Here is a 20836-nt window from a genome sequence, read left to right on the forward strand (position 1 = left end):
ACTTTCCAGATGATTCCACGGGCCCCTGCTAGGATGACTCCTCAGAACAGGCAAACGGGGTCCTTGCTCCCCTTGTCTCCTGCGCTCCTTATGCTCGGTTTCTTGACATCTGACATGGTTCTTCCTCAGGATGAGGGACCTTGATATCTCTTTGCCTTGCCAGGGTTGTCCCTTTGGCCCTGCAAGGCCACTAAAGCCAATGTCTGGGGGGCTCCCAGGGAGCAGGTCTGAGTCCTGCCTCTTGGGTCATGACCAGGTGTGGGCAAGCCAGACAAGGAAGTAAGTTGGGAGATTCGGACTCTCCCAGCGCCCACGGAATCGCCTCCGTGTCCACACACCTCTGGCCTCCCTGCCTCCAGACTTGAAAGTTCACCGTGTCCCTTGCACAGCTTCCCATATACCCTAAGCCTGATTTTCCCAGGCTTCTACTCCGTTTCCGTGCCTTGATCTGGGCCCTCCATGTCCCTTTACAGTGTGGAGCCCTGATTTAACACAGTACTTTCCCGGCCAGGCCAGGGTAGAGGAGCTCCATGGCCTGATCAGTCCCCCAGGCCAGAGGACCCAGGAGTCCCCCATCCCCGGCCCTGCCTCTGCTGGCCCGGCGCCTCCATCCGGACCCTCGCCCACTCTCCCTCACTCCCCCTTTTTATCTGCAGCTCCCAGCATGTTACGCCTCCCTCTATCAGTGTATCAGGTCAGCATGCCTCATCTAAAGTGTATATATTACCTAATAAAATCCTTCTTATTTGGGATTATTGCATCAAATTTTAATTTCCTCACTCGAGCAACAGCATGTCGGCCTGCCCGTCAGTGAAGGACCGACAGAAGGTGAAAAGAGCCGATAAACTGCACAAATTACTGCTAGCCGATGCCTATCAGCCCTTTGACTGGAATTGACTGGAATTAAGGACTGAGAAATAGGATTTTCTGCCTCAGAATCTGCTGTGGCAGCTCCTGTCGGAAGTCTCTTCCGGCCCCATCGGCTGCCTCCCCCCAAGGACGCCTCCCACTCCCGAAGCAAACTGCATGTCATCCTTTCAAGTCCTTAATCCTGTCATGGAAATGGGGGAGGGGCATGGTGCCGGGCCGGCAGAGAAAGAGGTAGACAGGCCCCCTGAGGCTCCAGCTTCAGCCACTCTCCTGGCCAGCTTCTTTGGAAGGAGGCAGCCACAGAAGGGAGAGTCATGTTCCTTCTAGAGCAGTCCCAGCTCGTCTCAGCTCTGCCCCGACTTCCCTACTGGTACCCAAGCCTCAGAGGCTGGGGCTGCCTGGCACCCTCACTCACCCCCTCACCACACCTTGAGCTGCAGTCTCCCCACATGTACCCTCACTGTGAGAGGTTGTGAGAAAAAAGTGAAGGAACCTATGCGGGAGCCCAGCACAGTGCTTGGCACACAGTGGGTGCTCAACTAATGCTAGCTCTCCCTGTGAGCTCCTAGGTCTTCTCTCTATAGAATTCCCAGAAAACGTCTTCCCTCCAGGGTGGGGATTGTTAACCTGGGGTCCTGCGGGGCCTGCATTTTGCTGGAATTGTTTGGAACATCACATGCATGCATAGTCTGGGAAGAGGCCTCTTAGCTTTCATCAGATGCGCACGGCGGTTCCAGGCTCCAGTGAATAGTGACAGTCACTTTTATAGCATTCTCTGTGCACCCAGTGCTGTTTCAAGCGCTTTACATGTGTCCCTTGCTGAGGTGTGGGACTGTTGTAATGCCCGCTTTATAGATGGGGAAAACCCAAATGGTGAGAAGTTAAGTAGCTCACGCAAAGGATTCAGATCCAGACGGTCTGACCAGAGTCACACCCTTAACCCCCTTGCTGTACCGATCTTCCCCCAATAAGGAGTTGGGACCCTGCATGCCCGGGCACCTTTAGCCTCTCGGGGGAGGGGGGGTGTGGAGGTGGGGGCCTCATTTCCCAGGAAGCCTCCTGCTTGCAGTGTGGGTTCCTATGAAGGGAAGAAGCCCTGTGGCCAGGTGGGCCCCAACTCTAGCCCTTCTGCGCCCACCTACCTGCTCTCCTGGCCATACCCTGATGCACCCCAAGCTGGGGTACCTCTCTGGAGAGCCAGCCAGGCAGAGTGCACCCCTGTAGAGGGGCCCAGGCCCGCGACGGGCACTTCTCCATCCTCTCATCTTTGGAAATAGCTTCAGTATATTGAAAATATAATCACTGAGACTGAAACAAGAGCCGTGGGTTCCCAAGAGCCCCTAGTCCTCCCTGTTAATTCCTTCTCATAACATTTCCAGTCTTTGTGGCTGCACTTGTATTAAAAGCTCAGGGTTTTATTAAAAATGGATTTATTTATCCAAAAAGATGAAAACCCAAACTTTGTCAGGAGCCTTTTAGAGCTCTCTTTGTCGAAGCTCAAGTGTGGCTCTTCCTGGGGAGAGCCAGCCTCCTTGCCGTCTGGTCCTGGCTCTCCCGCTGGGCCATCTGAACCCTGGCCCCCCAGGAGGACTCCAGGCCGCCAAGGGCAGGGCTACCCATGGGGAGATTCTCACAGGGCTCTGAGGACTGAGGGTTCCTTGACCACCACCTCCCCTCTTTGCACAGGCCAGCACTGGCCCCCTTCCCGTCCCCCCGAGGCTCACTGACCACTCCAGGCCCTGGTTGTGCGCCTGCAAGCATGCAGCTGCCCCTTGAGGTTTATTGTTTAGCGACTGTCTGGAATGGTGCTTTGGTAGGCACTGGGCCCAGCTGACCTGGCAGGCCAGTCCCTGCCCTCAGCAGGCCAGGGGCAGCCAGGGCACCCTCATGCTGGAACACATGTGAGGCTCAGATTGGTTGGGGCTGTAAAAGAGGGAGCTGACCCTGTGTTGAGAAAGCCCTTCCTGGCAGCTGGAGCCTCAGACCAGAGTCCTGGACTCTCAGGCCTGGGGACAAATCCAGGCCTCTCTTGTGTAAGGAGTGACACCAGGAAAGGCATACCCCCAAAAGACACCCCCTGGAGTGATGGGGGGAGCCGTTTGTGTAGACCCTTCAGATCTAATGCAGTGCTTCCCAGATGACCTCCCACGTACCCCTGGGTCTGAGGCTGTTAAGATGTTACACAGAAAGAATCTGTCTTCAGCTCAGAAAACGGGGGAGAACAAAGGTTAACGGATTTCTTTACCGCTTTGCTACTTCTGGGAGCCTTTACCACGTTAAAACCCATCGTGCATCTCCAAGGGAGGGGCGGGGAATGTATGTTTTCCCATATTTGGCCTGAATTAGTACATGTAAAGTGCTTACGCTAGTGCGTGGTCCATAGCCACAGCTTTCATAAATGACAGTTATCGTTATTATAACGACCTGTTACAGAAGCAGCATCTCGTGGCAGGCAAGAGCATTTTGGAGCCAAAGTACCTGACCTTGAATCCTGGCTTCACCATTCCCTCTTTGCGGTGGGACCTTGGAAAGGCCACTTAACTCGTGGTGCTCAGTTTCCTCATCTGTAAAATGGGGCTGTCTCCCGGGGTAGCTGAGAGGGTGAAATGAGTTAATACATAAAAGGCGTTCGCAGCAGCGCCAGGCACACAGTGGGTGCTAGAGAAGGGCCCCTGCCGCCGCAGGTGCTTCACACTCTCTCACACAGCTCAGGTCCTCAGAACCCACTTCGAGAGATGCGTCTTTAATAGCATCTTTCTCTGACTTTGTAACAGTCTGTTTCCTCCATGGGATCTAGCTAGAGCTCCTGGCAGGGGGGAGGGGGGAAGAGCGGGGAGTGCAAAGGAAGGAGCCAGACCTGCTTTCTGTGTGGCCTCCGCCTCTGCGCTGTGTCCATTTCTCTGCTGGAGACGTTTCCCCTGCAACATTCTCACCTTCCCTCAGCCAAACCTGGGGGCGTTCAGGATTGCCGCACACCTGGGCTCAGGAGAGGCTGGAGTGACAGCTGTGCAGGGGCAGCACTGCCCCAGGAGGGTGAGGTGGCAGATGCCCCTCCTGTGTCCTGGCAGGGAGACCAGGAGGAGTCGGAGGCACCTTGCCCCCAGGGCACTCCCTCCAGGTCAGAGGCCTGCATGTCAGGAACTAGCCTCTTTCCACAGGAGAAGGTGCTCAGGTGGGGGTGGAGGGTGCAGCCTGCAGGCTTCAGTCTCCAGCTGATGACCAGTGAATATGTGAGAGGCACCAATGCCACAAGAGACGTTCATTAGACATGCAAATGCCAGGGTTGATACCTCCCTAGGGGTTGGGGACAAGGCTGTCCTGCTCTCCATCAGTCAGGGGAACTGCAGCCTGGGCCAGAATCTCAGGCAGGCATGGCTGGTGTGATAGGGCCTGGAGGGCAAAGTGAACATTGCCCTGGGTGAGGGGCGACTCAGCAAGTGGTGGTGGTGGCGAAGTTAGGATCCAATCATTTGTACGTTCATTTATTCAATCACTTGGCCAATCAATTGATACTTGAGTGTGCCATTATATGCCAGCATCTCTTCCCAGTGAGTCGTAGGCCTCCAAACCCCTGCCGGTGTTGTGTCTTTTTTTAAAAAAAAAAACAATTAATTAATTAATTAATTTTTGGCTGCATTGGGTCTTCGTTGCTGTGCATGGTCTTTCTCTAGTTGTGGCGAGTGGAGGCTACTCTTCTTTGTGGTGCACGGGCTTCTCATTGCGGTGGCTTTTCTTGTTGCAGAACATGGGCTCTAGGCGCGTGGACTTCAGTAGTTGTGGCGCACAAGCTTAGTTGCTCTGCGGCATGTGGGATCTTCCCGGACCAGGGCTCAAACCCGTGTCCCCTGCATTGGCAGGCAGATTATTAACCACTGCGCCGCTAGGGAAGCCCCCTGGTGTTGTGTCTTTTGCCTGGAGCACTTTCCTTTTTGTTTTCTCTCTCTGGCAAACTCCTACTCACTCTTCATGACCCATCCTAAATGTCACCATCTGTACAACCCTTTCCTCCAGGTGGACTTGTACACTCTGGGGTACATTTATGCATCTAAGCAACCTCATATCTGTATACCAGTGTCTGTGCGTATTGTGTGCTCCCCAAAAGGAGGGGGGTCCCTGAATCCCCATGTGGGAGTCCCAGCCCCTAGCCCCTTCTCCCCCAGTGCTGCAGGGAGAATGAATGGGGTGTGGGGCAGAGCCATGTGAGGCAGGAGCTGCTGGCTGTAGTGCTGGATGGGGCATGGTTCAGAGGACCATGGTGGCCTCCATGGTTGTCACGGTCATCCCTGGAAATACTCATTTTCAGGATTTATGATGCTTTCATTGACAGAGTAGTTGATTCATGATCTTCTCCTTTACTCAGGCCTTACTGAAAACTGAGTTGTTGTTATTCATATTAAGGTGGGGAAAAACAGACCAGAGGGGTGCAGCAAACTTCCTGAGGTCACACAGCATTGATGTGTGTTCGAGATAGAGACCAGACCTTTTGTCCTCCTGCTGGATGCTCCTCCATCAGCTTTTCTTCCCTGGGTGGTTTATCCAAACGAGGGGAGTTGGGGAGGGGAAGGGGAAGCAAGAGAATCAGCAAGATTGGGCCTCTCCAGTGGACATGGAGGTGTTTGCCTGGGGGCCTCAGCGTATGTCCCAGGGATGATGGCCTGTGTACTTGGTACCTACTTCCTAGGCTGGCCAGGAAGTCCCCATGGCGAGGGAAGCTGTGGGTGCCAGGACAGCTACAAAGAAGAAGAGCAGCCTTGGGGCTGGGCGACCAAACTCAAGTTCTTTCTCTTTTCCACCCAGGGCACGACGGTGCGTGTTATCACCGCCATCGACCAGGATAAAGGACGTCCCCGGGGGATTGGCTACACCATCATCTCAGGTAAGGCCTGGGCTGCCCTGGTCCCCCACTCCGACTCAAGAAGAGCTGCGTTAGGAGTGTCAGGCTCTGCAGGACAGTGGAGAGATCTATGGCCATGTGGGACAGTGGCATGAAGGGACCTGCCCCCAGGGACAACCTTGGCCATAGGACCCAGGCAAGGAACTGACTGGCTAAAGGACGGAGGAGCAGGGGAGGGGAAAAGGAGCTTGGAACAGAGGCTTAGGTGCCTGGGGCTGCTGGGTGGTGTTGGAAGGCAGGAGTGTGCGTCGCTGTCCGAGGTCTCAGGCTTCTGGGCACTTTGGGGCTCTGAGCCCAGGTCATTGGTGACTCTTACCAGTGCTCTGGGATTTTCTTTGTTTCTCTTTACTCACCTGATGAAAAGATGGCAGCTGTTACATCACTTTAGAACTAATACAGCTGCAACTTCGGCTGATTTCATGCTCCTTTTACATATCTGACCGTTAGAAAGTCATGTCTCGTCTGGAATGTTGCAGGGAGGCACAGAAGCCCTCCTTCCCCACCCAATCTCTTGGTTGAGCAGAATAGTGACTGAATGCAAAGAGGGTTCTGGTTGATGGGACCCCTCACCCCACATCCCCACCCAAAGACTAACAAAGCAGCAGCTCCTTGGCTGTCTTGGGACTAGGTGTCTTTGGAGCAAGGCGGCTGGTGAGAGGTCCAGGAGAAACTGCTCACTCACTCACACACTCCAGACCTGTCCCTGTTCTCCCACCCACACCCACACCCCACACGTGGCCTCCCTGCCCAACCCACTGGTGAGTGAACAGTCAGCCTGGTGCATCTGGGCAGGCCAGACTGATGGCCAGGAGGGTGGCAGGCCACCAGGCCAGTGTCCACCCCATTGCCCCTCCCTACCACACTGCCAAGAATAGAGAGTGGCATTTGGGGGGCATTTTCTCCCTGAAGCTCAAAAGGCACCAATGTGTGTAGTGATCAAGAACATGGATGGAGTCTCCTGAGCATCCTGCCTGGGGTGGCTCTCCATACCTCAGTTTCTCATCCATAAAATGGGAGCAATTAGAGTATCTACCTTAGGTGGTTCAAAAGTCAGAAGGCTCACTATATGTCAAGAGCTTAATTAATGTATGTAAAGTACTTTATAAGTGTTAGCTGTTATTATTAATTAATGTATGTAAAGTACTTTATAAGAGTTATAGCTGTTATTATTATTTCTGCTAGCATCTAATAATACCTTCCGGATGTTGAGGGTTAGCTGGTGTGAGGGAGACCCCTCACATCCTTGGAACACACGAAATCAGGGCATTATGGGCTTCCTGTGACCTGCAGCTTCTAGCATAACTGTTATTGTGCTTCTAAGCCCAGGGGACCCCAGGACCCAGAGCGAATGTCAGACCAGCTCATGTGGTCAGTAACAGCAGTGTGGGTTTGGGCCTCTGCTCCCCGCACCCCATTTCCTCCCCATTCTGATGCCCAGGACAGGACTCAACAAGAATAAAGCCCAATATGTACTTGTAGAATGAATGAATGAACATCACTCTAGAGTAACGGGTATTCAAATTCCAGTATGCCCAAGAACCACCTGGGGCTCCTACCAAAAATGCAGAGTCCTTGGCATGCATGAAGATTCTCATTCTGTAGGACTGGGGTGCAACCCAGGAAAGGTCCTTTCTCCCAGTGCTCCAGAGGTAGGTGGTCCTTAGGCCAGGATATGGAAAAGGAGGTCCTAGGAAGGAAGCCATTCTGTAGGAAGGCAGGGTCCTCCTGGGAATTAGCGGGCCGTGTCCTGGTGAGCAGAGGAGATGGGAGGCCCATGCTGATACTGGTATCCTTCATGAGTTTGTCAAATTGGGAAGCAAAGCAAGTGCCTCCCAGTGACAGGGGGCTTGTGCTGGAGATCTGAGGGAACACTGGTGAGCCCCAAGGGTGATGCAGTTGGGGGCCTAGTATGAGGTGGCAGCATGAGCGGGATACCTGGCTGGGTAAGGGATTGTCTCCTCATCTCATTGGCTCTGGGCTGCTTCCAGACATACTCCTAGGTGGGGGTGGGGAGCAGGGAGCCAGGGCCTGGCCTGAGGTCATGGACAGACTGGAAATAATGCCTGCAGTGACACTGGGAGGCCATCCTCCAGGGCATTGGTCCATTTCAGGTCCGTGCTGGGTGCCAGGCCACCAGCCCCAGACCCTCAGGTCCTCTCTAACCTTCAGAGATGGCCCCAGTCACCCCTTTCCTCTGGAGCAGGAGGCTGCAGGGCAGAGCTGCTTTGGTATCTGGGCTGGGCTCTGAAGCTTAGAGTCTGGGGACAATTGCCTGAGGCAGCATCCTGTGAGATTTCCAGAGGCACGCTCTCCTGGGCCAGGTTCCCAAGTGCAAACAACAGGACGAGGAGGGAGACCCAGGATGTGAAACGACAGGTAGGGGATGTGTGTGAAGGTGGGGGCAGGAGGCAGAAAGTTCTGGAAGGCCTGGAACACTTAGCATAGTTTTATAGGATTCCCGTTGCCAGCACAGATGTGCCTTCAGGGCTTTTAGAAAGGATGACAAATGGGTTTTCTCTTAGCTGCCAACTTTGATTGATTGGTAATGGCTGCCTGAAGAGGACCAGGAAGCCAAGCAGGCTCAGTGCGGTAATCAGTTGATAGAGTCTGCCATGGGTGTGGAAATGGAGGGGGCAGCACTGCGTCAAATGTCTGCCATCCTCGGTGAGGTAGCACTTGGCAGGGTGGCCACGATGGTCTTCATTGTCATGGGTATTTGTTGCCACCCGAGCGCACCCAAATCCTTTTCAGACAGCTTGAGGAAAGGGCAGTCCTCCTTCTTCCCTTGCCATCCTGAGCACCTGGCTCCCCTGCCTGCCCTTCTCCCCAGGCCTGGGCTGGTGTGGACTCCCTGTGAGCCAGCCTCAGCCCAAACCCAAGCAGGCAGGCAGGCAGGAGGGCACAGTCCCCAGGGGGACAGGTGGACAGAGGCTAGGATTTGGCCTCTTCTCTACTTCCCCCAGCCGGCCAGCGTAGACACTGCTGCAAAGAACATTGTCTACCGAGGGCCTGGCCTCACACACCTGCCTCTCCAAGGGTGTTAAGTCGCAGCCCTCTCCCAGGTGGCTTGGCCGGTGCCTGTTTGGCTTGAAGCAAGAAGAAGGGATGCCCTGCCCGGGCCCCTTCATGCTGACTGCCCCACGCTGGCCCTGAATGCCCAGTGTGGGAGCCTGCTCCAGCCCAGGTGCTCTGGAACCATTTTCATTAGAAAGAAAGAACTGAGGGCCTCAGGGTCTCCTGGAGCTGGGTGCGAGTCTTGAGGGCACCGTGGGTGACCGAGTCTCCAGGCACCTCCAGAGCCTGGGCAGGTGGGCTGCCTCGGACACAGACCTGAGCCCACAGTGATCCATGGCACAAGGTTAACCTGCCCAGCTCCCTGAGGCCCTGTCCCCTCTGGGCTGTTTATCATCCCTGCAGCTGGGGGGATTTATGTCCGCACACCAGTGCTTTCCCCATTACTAGTGACCCCTCTGTTTTGCCAAGAACAAAGAGGCCTTCAGAGGTAAGTTATGGCTCCATTGCCATCAATTTTTTCTCAGCCTCTTGTGGCCAAACTGTGACCAAAGAAGGACAAGTTTTTTGCCCAGAGAGGACCTGGCACGGGCCCCATCGCTCCCTCAGCCTGTGCCTGCCCTGCCACTCACCAAGGGCATCACTTCCTCCAGGGCCTGACCTCTGGAGCTCTGCGGGCTCCTGTCCCCAGTGGCCAGCCCAGCCTGTGGTCTGAGCAGACACCCTCCTCTACCAGATGGAGGTAGTCCTGCTTCAAGGGGCAGCTGCCCTGCAGAGCGCTGGACTTGGAGTCCAGAATTGTCAGTGTGAGGCCCAGCACCTCCACCTGCCGCAGGGTGTCCAGCCAAGGCGTTTGGCCCTCTTAACCCCATAATCCTCATTCATGGAATGGAGATAATAACTCCCGTGGCAGATGAGATGATGCCAGAGAGACTCTAAAGGGCCATAAAATATTAAGCATTATTGTCAAAGAAAGATCAGGACCAGGGGTCCTTGGGACTCCTAGTCACTCACTTTCTCCTTAATTCATTTAAGTATAGAGAAGTAAGTGGTTGAGAGTGCAGGCTTTAGGGCCGTGTCCAGGGTGGTGACTGCTAGCTGTGCTGGCCAATACGGTTGCCCGTGTGACCCTGGAGCACTTGAAATGTGGCCAGTCTGATTTGAGCTATGCTGTAAAGATAACACACAGGATTTTGAAGACTTAGTATGAAAACCAGATTGTAAAATATCTCAGTAATGTCTTACATCGATGACATGTTGAAATGGTATATTCAATGTACTGGGTTAAAGATACCATACTGTTAAAATTAACTTTACCTATTTACTTTTTCATTTAATGTGGCTACTAGAAAATTTCAAATAGCACATGTGGCTCACATTCTATTTCAATGAGCAGCTCTATTGCAGAGGTAGACTGCCTTGGCTTGTCTTCTACCACCGACCAGCTATGTAACCTTCTGAGCGTCAGTTTTCCAGTCTGTGAAGTGGAGGTAATAATAACCCACGTCTCACAGGGATGCTATGAGGATTCAGTGAGCTAAGACGCGTAGGCACTTAGCAGAGCACCTGAATTTGTAGCAAGTGCTCAACAAATGGGGACTGTTAATATCCACCCACAGTGGATTGAGGGCCTTCTCTGTGCGAATGTCCTGAGAGCTGGTGGGGCCCGAATCACTGTCTCAGCCTCAGGAACCCGCAGGCGGTCAGGGGGACAGGCTGCAATGCCTTGGTGGAACACTGTGGAGACCAGCAGGGGCTGTGCTGATAACTGTTAACATGGAACAATGGCTCCTTGGGGGGTCCACTAGTCCGTTCTTTCTCCTTTTGTGTATATTCAAAAATATCTGTCATAAAAAGTGAGAAAGAATCCGTGGGAGGGGGGAGCCTCCCCAGCGTCACTGGGAGGGGAGGCTCAAGAGGAGCGATCGTCTAAGCCAGCCCCGACTGACGAGCAGGAACCAGCCGGGAAGTGTGGAGGGAGGGTCTGTTGCAGGCAGAGGAACAGCGAGTACCAAGACCCCAGAGCAGGAGAGCGTGCAGCCCGATCTTGGCGCTGCAGTAATTGAGCGTGGCTGAGCTCAGCGCGTGAGGGAGGCCGTGGGGGAGGAGGCCACAGGGAGAGGCAGGGCCAGCCACGCAGGGTGTGGAATGCCCAGCCCAGGAGAAAGCCAGGCCCTGGTCCTGAGGGCAGTGGGGAGCCAGGTCAGCAGGGGAGGGACATGGTCGGGGTTGCCTTGTGAGAAGCTCACAGTGGGTTGGAGGAGGGCAGGTGGAAGCAAGCAGGTCAACGGGGAGGCATTTTCATTTTCCATAAACACCGGACTGATGAATTCTGTCATTTCACTCTCTCCTTCCTGTAATTGACACTAAACAAACCCTTCTCCGGTACCCGAAGGCCCTCACCACCCTGGGGTGTAAGGATTTGGTGAAGGAGCCCAAGCTAGCACTTTCCACCACTTTCTGCATTACAGCACCATCTCAGCCCAGACACCACTTTCCAGGCTGAAGAGGCTTAACCTCTCTCATCATCCCTTTCCTTATCTGAGCCCTGCTTCCCTGGGCCTCCCGCAGTTCTGCAATATCCCCCAGGGTGAGGGGAGGGGAACCCCATTTGTTGGGTACCTGCTGTGAGCCAGGCACTGGCTGGACCCGTTTATCCCTCACAATAGTGTATGAGGGAGACATCATTACTCCACTTTATAGGCACGTAGAGCAAGGCTCAGGGACTTTTATAGACTGACCAAGGGTCACAGCTACAAAGCAGAAGAGCAGGGATTTGAACCCAAGTCTCTTGGGTTCCAGAATATAGCCAATTTGCATGATGACACTGGTTCTCCAAGTGTTGGCTCCAGATCAGCTTCACCTGGGAACTATATTAGTAATGAAAATTTTTTTACCCCACCCTAAACCTGAATTAGAAACTCCAGGGGTGGGGCCCAGGTGATGCTGATGTGGTTGGTCTGGGGACCACCCTTTGAGAAGCTCTGGTCTAGAAGAGCACGTGTCATCAACAAGATAATATCACCCCCAAGGGGGCAAAAATGTATTCTGAGAGGTAAAAAATATCTTACTTCTTTTATGTATAAGGCACAGATATACATATGTTATATCTGTGGTATTAAAATTTCATGCAGCTTGGGGGAGCAGTTAGGAAAAATGTTTCAAACGGCTAGGGAGGTTGGAGGGACATGCGATAATGAAACACAGGTTGAGAAATGCTGGCCTAGAATGAAGAATAGGTGCGCAGTATCAGGGCTGAAAGCCCTCAGTCCCAGCTTGAAAGGCAGTGGCCTCACCACTGGGTCACACTGGCGGACTTGCCCAGGTTGGTTAGTGAAGGACAAAGCTCTCACTCGCCCCTCGCTGGATTTCACTTTCAATGCTACCAGGTGAGGCAGTTCCTTGAAAATACATTGAGCGCTTTGAAATGAAAGCTGTGTGTGTGTGTGTGTGTGTGTGTGTGTGTGTGTGTGTGGAGAGAGAGAGAGAGAGAGGAAGAATAAGCAGTCAGACTTGCCCAAGCCCACACCCCCACATATGCCAATAACTAAATCGGGCCCCTGGCCATGGCCTAGTGGGGGACAGCTATCACAGGAGACCATCATTTGAATCACTTCAAAGCCCTTGTGATTAAGCTGCTTGGCATGTTTCTCCCCCCAAGAAGTAAAAACTCAGGAAAAGCAGATCTGCTTTGGAAGTCTGAATTGCACACCAAAGCCCCTGGCTTGGAGTACACAGTGGGTGCCTGGAAGCCCCAGAAACCTCAGGGCATCTGGCCAGGCACAGTGGGGAACAGATGGAGCCAAGAGGGAGCCAGGGAGGAGTCAGGGCAGATCAGACAAGTGGTGGGGCCAGTTGGTGGAGGGCATACAAGGCAAAAGATATGGGCGCTTGAGCATGGCTGGGGGTGGGAGGGTCATCAGAAGACTTATCTCATAGGAGTTCTGGAGGATCAGAACAGGAAGCACTGGAATGAGGGTGATCTGCTAACAGGTTACTGCATCAGTCCAGGGGAGGACTGGGGGTTGTTGTGAAGATGTACAGGAGGGAAGTCAGCAAGGTGATATAGTGAAAATATGGTGCAGGAAAAGGGGGAGACAAAGAATCTTCTAACCTCTAAGGGGTTCCTGGTGGTAGCCTAGGCAGAAAGGAACATATTCATAAGGAAAGCTGATCTGCTTACACCTATGACTGCCACACTAGACCCGTGTCAGCACGTGTACCAGATCTCCCCCATCCCATACCAAGGCAGACATCACTAATTGATCACAGCACACTTTCCCACTGAGCCTGAATGGGCCTCCAAGCCTCCATCAGCCACTGGTAGTTGACAGGCATTCTCTTGAGAGCTGGAATGAATTTGCCATCCAAGGTTTATCCAGTTTGCATCCCATGGCTCTCTTCTTTCAACAATATTTAGGGACAGTGCCTCTGACTTTTTAAAAATTTGATTAAACATATATTATTTCCAGTTCTCTCCCACCACATACCAAAACAACAACAATAGGTCACACTAACACTAAATTCCTCCTGATGAACCACGGGAGAGCCCGCACTTCATTCTCCCTGATCCTTCTCCCTCCTCTCTTCAGGGGTATGCTTCTTCTTTGCTCCTGCTACCCACACTCTTCTGTGCCCCACCTTTGTGATAAACCTGAGTCTTTGTTCTTCTCTCCTTTACTGAGGCCCTGCACGCTCTTTGTCAGTAGCTGTGCCTTGCCCCTTGCTTCTTTCCCATGAATCAAATTGGTCAGTGGACTTTGAAGAGGTTTCACCGCCATGGTCTGAGACCCTCCCTTTCTGCTTCTCCTCTTTCCCACACCCTCCTCACGGGCAGGAGCCTCTGACCCTTGCTCGGGACACTATAGAGCCTCCTGTGGGCCCCATGTACTGTGCGAGCACGCCCAGGACCTCCCACTTAGGCCCAAGCAGCACCTCGATTCCGCCTCCACAGCTGGGCAGGGGATGGCCCTCAACTCAGCTCAGAACCCACTTCTCTCCAGGCCTGGAGTCTGGCAGACCAGTCGTGGCTGGAGGCTGCTTTCGGTGGCTGGGGCTCATTCTACTTCATGCCTAGTGGTTGCTTTGGTGGGAGGTTCTAGTCTGGTTTCCCCAGGTCAACAGGTATTTGTCTTTTTAAAAATTTGGTTCATTTCTAGTTTTTCCTCCTCTCTGAATAACTGCTTTTTATTGAACTGCTAGGGGCTTGAGGTCCTTGGAGGGTTGTGAAATTAGCCGGCATTTGTTTTGCATTCTCTTTCTTTATCTTGGCACACTTCAGGCACACAGAACTGCTTTAGACATCGTCCTTGGCTTACGGTCAGCACTGGTCCGCTTTGGTTTCATTAGTAATTTTTAATAATATTGTGGACACCCCTGAACCCACCAACCAACCCAAGAGCTAAACCATCATGCATACCTCACATACCTGTGTTCCTCCTCCAGTCCATCCCCTGCCTCCCCATCCCATAGCTGTCTCTTTCAATCTTGCATTTTTTCATTCCTCTGCTTTTAAAAATTATTTTGTCACATTGCATATTGCTTGCATTTAGTTGTCTTTGAACTTTATTTAAAAAGTATCATACACAGTCTCCTGGGACTTGTGTTTTCTTTTCAATATGATATATCCAAGATCCATCCATATTTTTTTTTGATGTAGATATTATTTGTTCATTTTCATTACTCTGTATTACTTCATCATGGGAAACTATCACAGGTCATCCATTTTCTTGTCGAATGGTGTATACACTGATTTTTGCTATTACAAGCCATGCTGCTCTAACATCTTGTATCTCTCTCTCTCTGAACTTGTGGGAGAGTTTGCCTTGGGCTACATACATCCTCTCTCACCCTCACCCTAACCCCAGAAGGCGGCTGGCCAGAGCCATTTTACAGATAAGGAAACTAGACCCACAGAGCTCACGAGACGTGCTTGGGGTCCCACAGCACATAAGTGGGGGACACAGGATTCAAACCCAGACCTTCATGCTTCCAAAACCCACATTCCTTTTGCTATCTTTTACTATTCTGCCTGGGAAACCAAGTGATTCATGTCAACCCGCTGGTCTGCGTGCCGGACTGGAATCCTAGGATTCATTCATTCATTCATTCATTCAGTTAACCAGTGGATATTAATTGAGTGCCTACTGTGTGCCAGGCTCCATGCCAGACCCCGGGGAAAGTCGCTGTCACTGTGCCCACAGAGCTCACATTCTAGTGAGGAGGAGATAACTAAATGTCATCAAAGGCAGTGTCTCCCGGCCGTGTTACGTATTGGGAAGGAAATACCGGCATGAGGAGCAGGTAACTGGGGCGAGGGGCCACTTAGGAAGGGGGGGTCAGGAAGGCTGGACAAGGGGGACGTCAGCCGCGTACCTCAGCCTCCCCAGGCTGTGGGCTTGGGAGGGGATCTCGTCCTCCCACCTCAGAAAAGCTCTCAAATATCTCTGGGGAGCTTTGAACCTGCAATGAGCCCCTCTAAGCAGCTCAGATTCCCAGCTCCCTTTTTCATCTGACTCCCCGGATGACTGCTCAGCTTTCAAGGCAGCCCCCAGCCGGGGCTAATCTGAAATAAAAGTTTTTATTTATCTAGCTTGATACCTGGTGCAAGGTTAAATCATACAAGAGAAAAAGCAATAAAAGAGAAAGATTAAGTGTAAGGCGCCGTCTTAGGCATGCCCTTTTGCAATATGGTTACAAAGATATTAAGCCTGAAGTCAGCCACAGCCTCACACTGCTGTTCCCTCGCCTCTCTGGGCTCTGCGCAGCCAAAACAGGAAGGAGGAGAAGAGAATGGAGCGGGGGCCACAGGAGGGAGACACCCTGGGCTGCCCTGCAGAGAGGGTGAGTGAAGCAGATGGAGTTCTAGTGGCTCAGCCCATCAGCCACCTCCCGCCCCTACGCGGATCTGATTCATGACTTCCTGGCGGAACAAAAATGTTGACATCTGCACCTACGTTCCCCTCAGCATCTCCATGTCATCAGCATGTACTGTGTGCCTGCTGTGGGCCAGGCACCCTGCAGAGAGAGTGGGAGAACTCTTAGTAACAGGCCCTTCTCACAGACAGCCTGACTCAGGTCTCAGCTGACCTGGAGCAGGTTACTTCTACTGTCTGCACCTCAGTCTCCTCATCTGTACAATGGGAATGTTAATAGGGTTTATCCAAAACATTATCGTCTGGTTGATGACAAGCGCATGCAAAAGATACTAGGGTTCCTCAGCACGCAGGTGGTAATGGAGTCCCTAGAAAGGCAAATGTCACTGGCTCTTGCCTCTCCTCTCTGCCTGCGAAAACCTAAGACTACAGCTCTTGGTAAGATCCCCAAGCATTGCAGGGGCCCCTATGGGCAGGGAGGGAGGCGGTTCCCATGTGCTGTCTAACTGACCTGGTCTTTTGCCCCTGATCCCTTGTGGGTGTCCCTTGCACAAAGCCAAGAGGGTAACTCACCTGGGCCGCTGCTGTGAACACGCTCCGTAGCCGCTGGAATGGCCCCGCATGCCCCGGACACTCCATGACCCTGGAGCCAAAGTGGATCGTGGGCAGAGACAGGGGCTGCTCCTCTCCCCTACCTGCAGCTGCACTCGGGCCCCACAGCATCCCTGCTGGGCCCCTCTGTACTCCATGACCCCCCACCATATAAACAGCTCCTCCCACTCCAGCCTTCAGTTCTTGTCTTGGTGGGACCCAGACAGAGCCATGAGGATACCGTGACAGCCTCCGCACCCCCATCTCTCCTACAGAACACATGTTTTAAAGCAATTTAAAATATGAAAGGAAAGGGAAGGGACCTTTCTTTTAGCCCACATATCAGACACTGTGCAGGCCCACCCACGAGTTCACCAGACAGGTCCAGTATTGGCCCCGGGGAGAACCCAGCTGCACAAGTATCATCATACAAGCCTGAAGCATGGCATGTATAACAAATGCTCCAGGAGGTCAGGAAAGGGTTTGTCTTTGGGAAGGGCAGTCCTTGAGGGATGATTTGGAGAGACCGTAAGGAAGGGGGCATCACCAGTCACAGGGCAGGGTGTGAACACACATTCAGGGGACCTCCTATCCAGCCCTAACACCCTCTTCCAACATGAGACTCACATTGGGAGAGCTTTGAATGCCAGAGTAAGGGGTCACAATAACACAATAATAGTAGCAAACACTGTGTGGATGCCTAGGACTAGATCTAAATGCTTCTCCTGCATCAACTGTTTAAATTCTCCTACTAACCCCATGAGGTAGGTACTATTGTTGTCAGCCCATTTTGCAGATGAAGAAACTGAGGCCCAGCTGCCCAAAGTCCCATGGCTGGTGGGAGGAAGAGCAGGTTGGCTCCAGAGCCCGCACTCCTCCAGTGCCCCTGGCCTCCCCTCCCCTTCCCCCTGCCCTGAGCACCTGATGGGACTGCCGGGCTCTGGGAGTCACTGGATCTACCTGTGGGTTTGGCTGTCTTCCTGTGCCCCTGCAGCCCTCCCTCTGCCTCTCTGTCAGGTGCTCCTCCTGAGTCAATTAACTGGCTGCCCCATTCAAATATTTGACCAATATCCTGGAAACAGAGATTCCAGGGCAGATATTTTCAGACATTGATTGAAGTGAACAAACATTCTGACACAGAAGGAATTTATTGCTCACATTTTCCTTCTGCTGGGCTGTGCTCCATTCCAGCGCCTTCAGAAGACATCTCTCTTGTGGGGGGCAGTGGGCTGGAGTCATGCTGCCTCTGTTTACTAGCTCACTGCCCCTCCCGCCCCCTCCTGCTGCCAGTGCATGAAGATGCCCACTCTGAAGGACCACATCAGTGAAAGCAGAAGCTGAAGGGCACTTCACAACAATGTCCAGCATAGCAAGGGTTATTTTAAAGGAGCCAGTGACTGATTTTTCTTCTTAATCATGGTCGGAGTCTTAAATGTCGGGAGAGCCATTTAGTTGGGACTTAGGGAGCACTTTGGAAAGGATGACTCGAGGTCCTGGGATGCTGTTGTCCTTTAGGAGTTTGTAGGGACGGAAGAGTTACCGCTTCATGACTCAGCAGTTGCTTAGTGAGGAGGTCTTGGCGAGCCAGCCTCCCTTCTTGGTGGTCTTGAGGAGACAGGATCTAGAATGGAAATTGGAAATGGAAAACCATTCTGTGAGAAGCATAAGGATTTGCTGGGGAGGTAAACGTATGAAAAGTTGCTTGTCCATCCTAACAGCATTTGCTGAGGGCCTCATGCTTGTCAGCAAGTCCTCTGGGAGACCAGAGAAGGCTGAGAGCGTTGGGGGCTGGGGCTGGGGCGAGGGCAGCAGCTTCACCCCAACTGACCGCTGATTCCCCAGAGAGATGATTTTAAGTGACACACGGGTGGGGCGTGAAATAGCATCACATCACACAGTGAGAGGGCTATTCCCTTGTCAATTCTCTTTTAGAATTTCTATTTCTGTCAGCGCTGTCCAGCAGAAAGTCCAGTTGGGTACTCACATCTTTAACACCTCTCTACCCCTTGGCTTGTCTCCCTATTTAACAAAAGGAGAGCAGGCTGGAGCCTTCAGATGCCAAGCTGATGCAGCTGAAATCTCACCACGTACGCTCATTTTCTCTATTTTACAATGACTATTTATGGCCAATGAACTGGTTCTCCATTCTTGAGTTGCTTAGATAGATTCTTTTAGAATGATTCTTTAAGGGAGAAAAGGAATCAAATGAAAGAAAAATAGAAAATAATAATAATAGGAGTTGCATACACATATGGAAAAAGTTGGGAGGGTGGCATCCAAATGACTGAAGATTGGGCAGTCCTGACATCGGAGTAACTTGACCTGAACCTTTCCTTATCTGTACAACGGGAAGGACAATGGAGCTCCCGGGGGTTCTGAGAGTTGTATCAATACATGTAAAGTGCTCAGAACAGCGCCTAACACCAGGCAAGAGCTCAGGAAACACCAGCCCTCTATTGGATAGAATCGTGTAAATGATACCACCTTGGAAATGGGGGAGGACTAGAGCCCACAAGGCAGTATTATTGAGACTGAAGGATGGGTGGGTTAGGTGGGGAGGAGGGCATCCCAAGCAGGTGGGACCAACTGGAGCAAAGCCTTTGAGGAAGGACTGACTATTCATGAGATGTCTGAAGGGCAGCAGACAAGCCCACTGGGCTGTAGAGGAGGAAGGCGGAAGGTGATTTGAATGGTCTTACGGGTCAAGCTATGGAGTATTGGTTGTTCCTTTTAGGGCACCTGTGGTTCCAAGAATTCAAGTATGCTTAGGAAGCTCAGAGAAAGGGACCTTCTGTGAGGCTGTGTGGTTCCTATAGGAATCCGGGGCAGACCCTCCTTGGAGTCAGGCCTTCCAGGATGAGGACCTGGGACAGAGCTTGAGCCCTCTCTCCTTTCTTACAGCATTTATGTTTGTTTCCTATGGCTTCAGTAACAAACTAGCACAAACTTGAGGGCTTAAAACAACAGAGATGTTTTTCTCTTATGATTCTGGGGGCCAGAGTCCAAAGTGATTTAGTTCCACACGGCTAAAGTCAAGGTGTCAGCCAGGCTGGTTCCTTCTGGAGGTTCCAGGGGAGAATCCACCCCTTGCCTCCTCCAGCGGCTGGTGGCTGCCAGCATTCATTGGCTCGTGGCTGGAACACTCCAATCTCTTTTTCCCTGGCCACATTGCCTTCTCCTCTTCTGTAGTCAGATCTCCCTCTGCTTCCCTCTTTAAGGACATTTGTGATTATTTGTAGGGTCCAGCCGATAATCTCCCCATATCAAGATGCTTAACTGAATCACGTTTGTTAACTTCCCTTTCGTTACACAAGGTAACATTCAGAGGTTCCGGGGATTAGGACCTGGGTGTCTGATGGCCATTATTTAGCCTACCACAGCATCTTTCCCCTCTCTGAACATTTGCCCCGCTCACGTCCCTCTTCTCCAATGGCTCCGTCATGACCTTCCAGGATGGATCCATGCATCTACCTAGTCCATGATGGCTATATTGGCCTCTCTCCATCATGGCTACTCTTGAAATGTCCTTTTGGCTTCTGCCTCAGCTGCCAACCATCTCCATATTCTAGTTTTCCAGTTCCAAATTTCCTAGAGGGGGTCAGATTGGCCAGCTCATCATCACAAGCAGTGTCCACAAGCCATAGGGACCTGGCAGCCTGAGATGGTGTCATCCGGGAAGCTGGTACAGAAGCGGGCAGCAGGGCAATGAGTGGGATGAGCCCCAAATCCATCTAGTACATTTTAAAAGATAGACGATAGCCCCGTGGGACAGACTAGAGCTCTTAGAGCCAGACCCACATATAAATATGGGAACTTTATATATGACGAAGGTGGCACCACAAATCAATGAAGAAAAGATGACTTGTATAGTCGCTGGTGTTGGGAAAACTAGCTCACTATATGGAGAAAAATAAAGCGAGATCCCTACCATGCACTGTATACCAAGGTAGACTCCAGATGGATTAAAGACTTCAATGTGAAAGGTGAAATATAAAGCTCATAAAAGGAAACGTGGGGGGATATCTTTGTGACCTTGTAGTTGGAAAGGACTTCTTAACACCCAAGAGCACATGCCATAAATGAAAAATTGATCATCAAAGGATTTCCAATTCCACTGAAATATATAGACAAAGTTAACAACAGATGACATGTGTGGAACAGATTTTTGCAACAATTAAAACCAACACGGGACTAATATTTAGAATATATAAGGAATTCCTGCAAATCAATAGGAAAAAGTTGGTAAAGTCAATAGAAAAATAAGCAAAGTATATTCACAGAATGGGACACCCCAAAGATTAGTGGATATACGTATAGGTACCAAAACTGCCTAGAAATCAGAGAAATGCAGATGGTAGTTACAATGGCCAACTGCTTCATACTCACATGGGCACACGGGCCAGGTCCTCCCCCTGCCTGTTTTTGTATGATCTACAAGCTAAGAATGGATTTGAAAGATGAGTATTTTTGCAGTTGATTTGACGGTGGTTGCGCTACCTTTGAACTCCATTTAAGTAAAGTATTATCCTTTGCCCCCAAATCCCATTCTTCTTACTAGTAGACCAGTGTTACAAAAAATTGTGCTCAATTATTG

The 20836-nt window shown here is 51.7% G+C and overlaps 1 protein-coding gene across 2 annotated transcripts in view; it reads left to right on the forward strand.

Moving 5' to 3' along the window:
• CDH23 (cadherin related 23) overlaps positions 1 to 20836 on the forward strand; it is a 394909-nt gene that overhangs the window by 127610 nt on the left and 246463 nt on the right. For both annotated transcript variants that reach the window (XM_089897635.1, XM_089897636.1), the window contains exon 8: positions 5668 to 5746. In XM_089897635.1, the coding sequence (XP_089753761.1) occupies positions 5668 to 5746 (79 nt within the window). The remainder of the gene's footprint in view (positions 1 to 5667; positions 5747 to 20836) is intronic.

The sequence above is a fragment of the Delphinapterus leucas genome, chromosome 16, assembly GCF_059928025.1.
Source record: "Delphinapterus leucas isolate spDelLeu-1000000601 "Yukka" chromosome 16, BTC_Dleu_Yukka2, whole genome shotgun sequence".
Taxonomy (NCBI): Eukaryota; Metazoa; Chordata; class Mammalia; order Artiodactyla; family Monodontidae; genus Delphinapterus; species Delphinapterus leucas.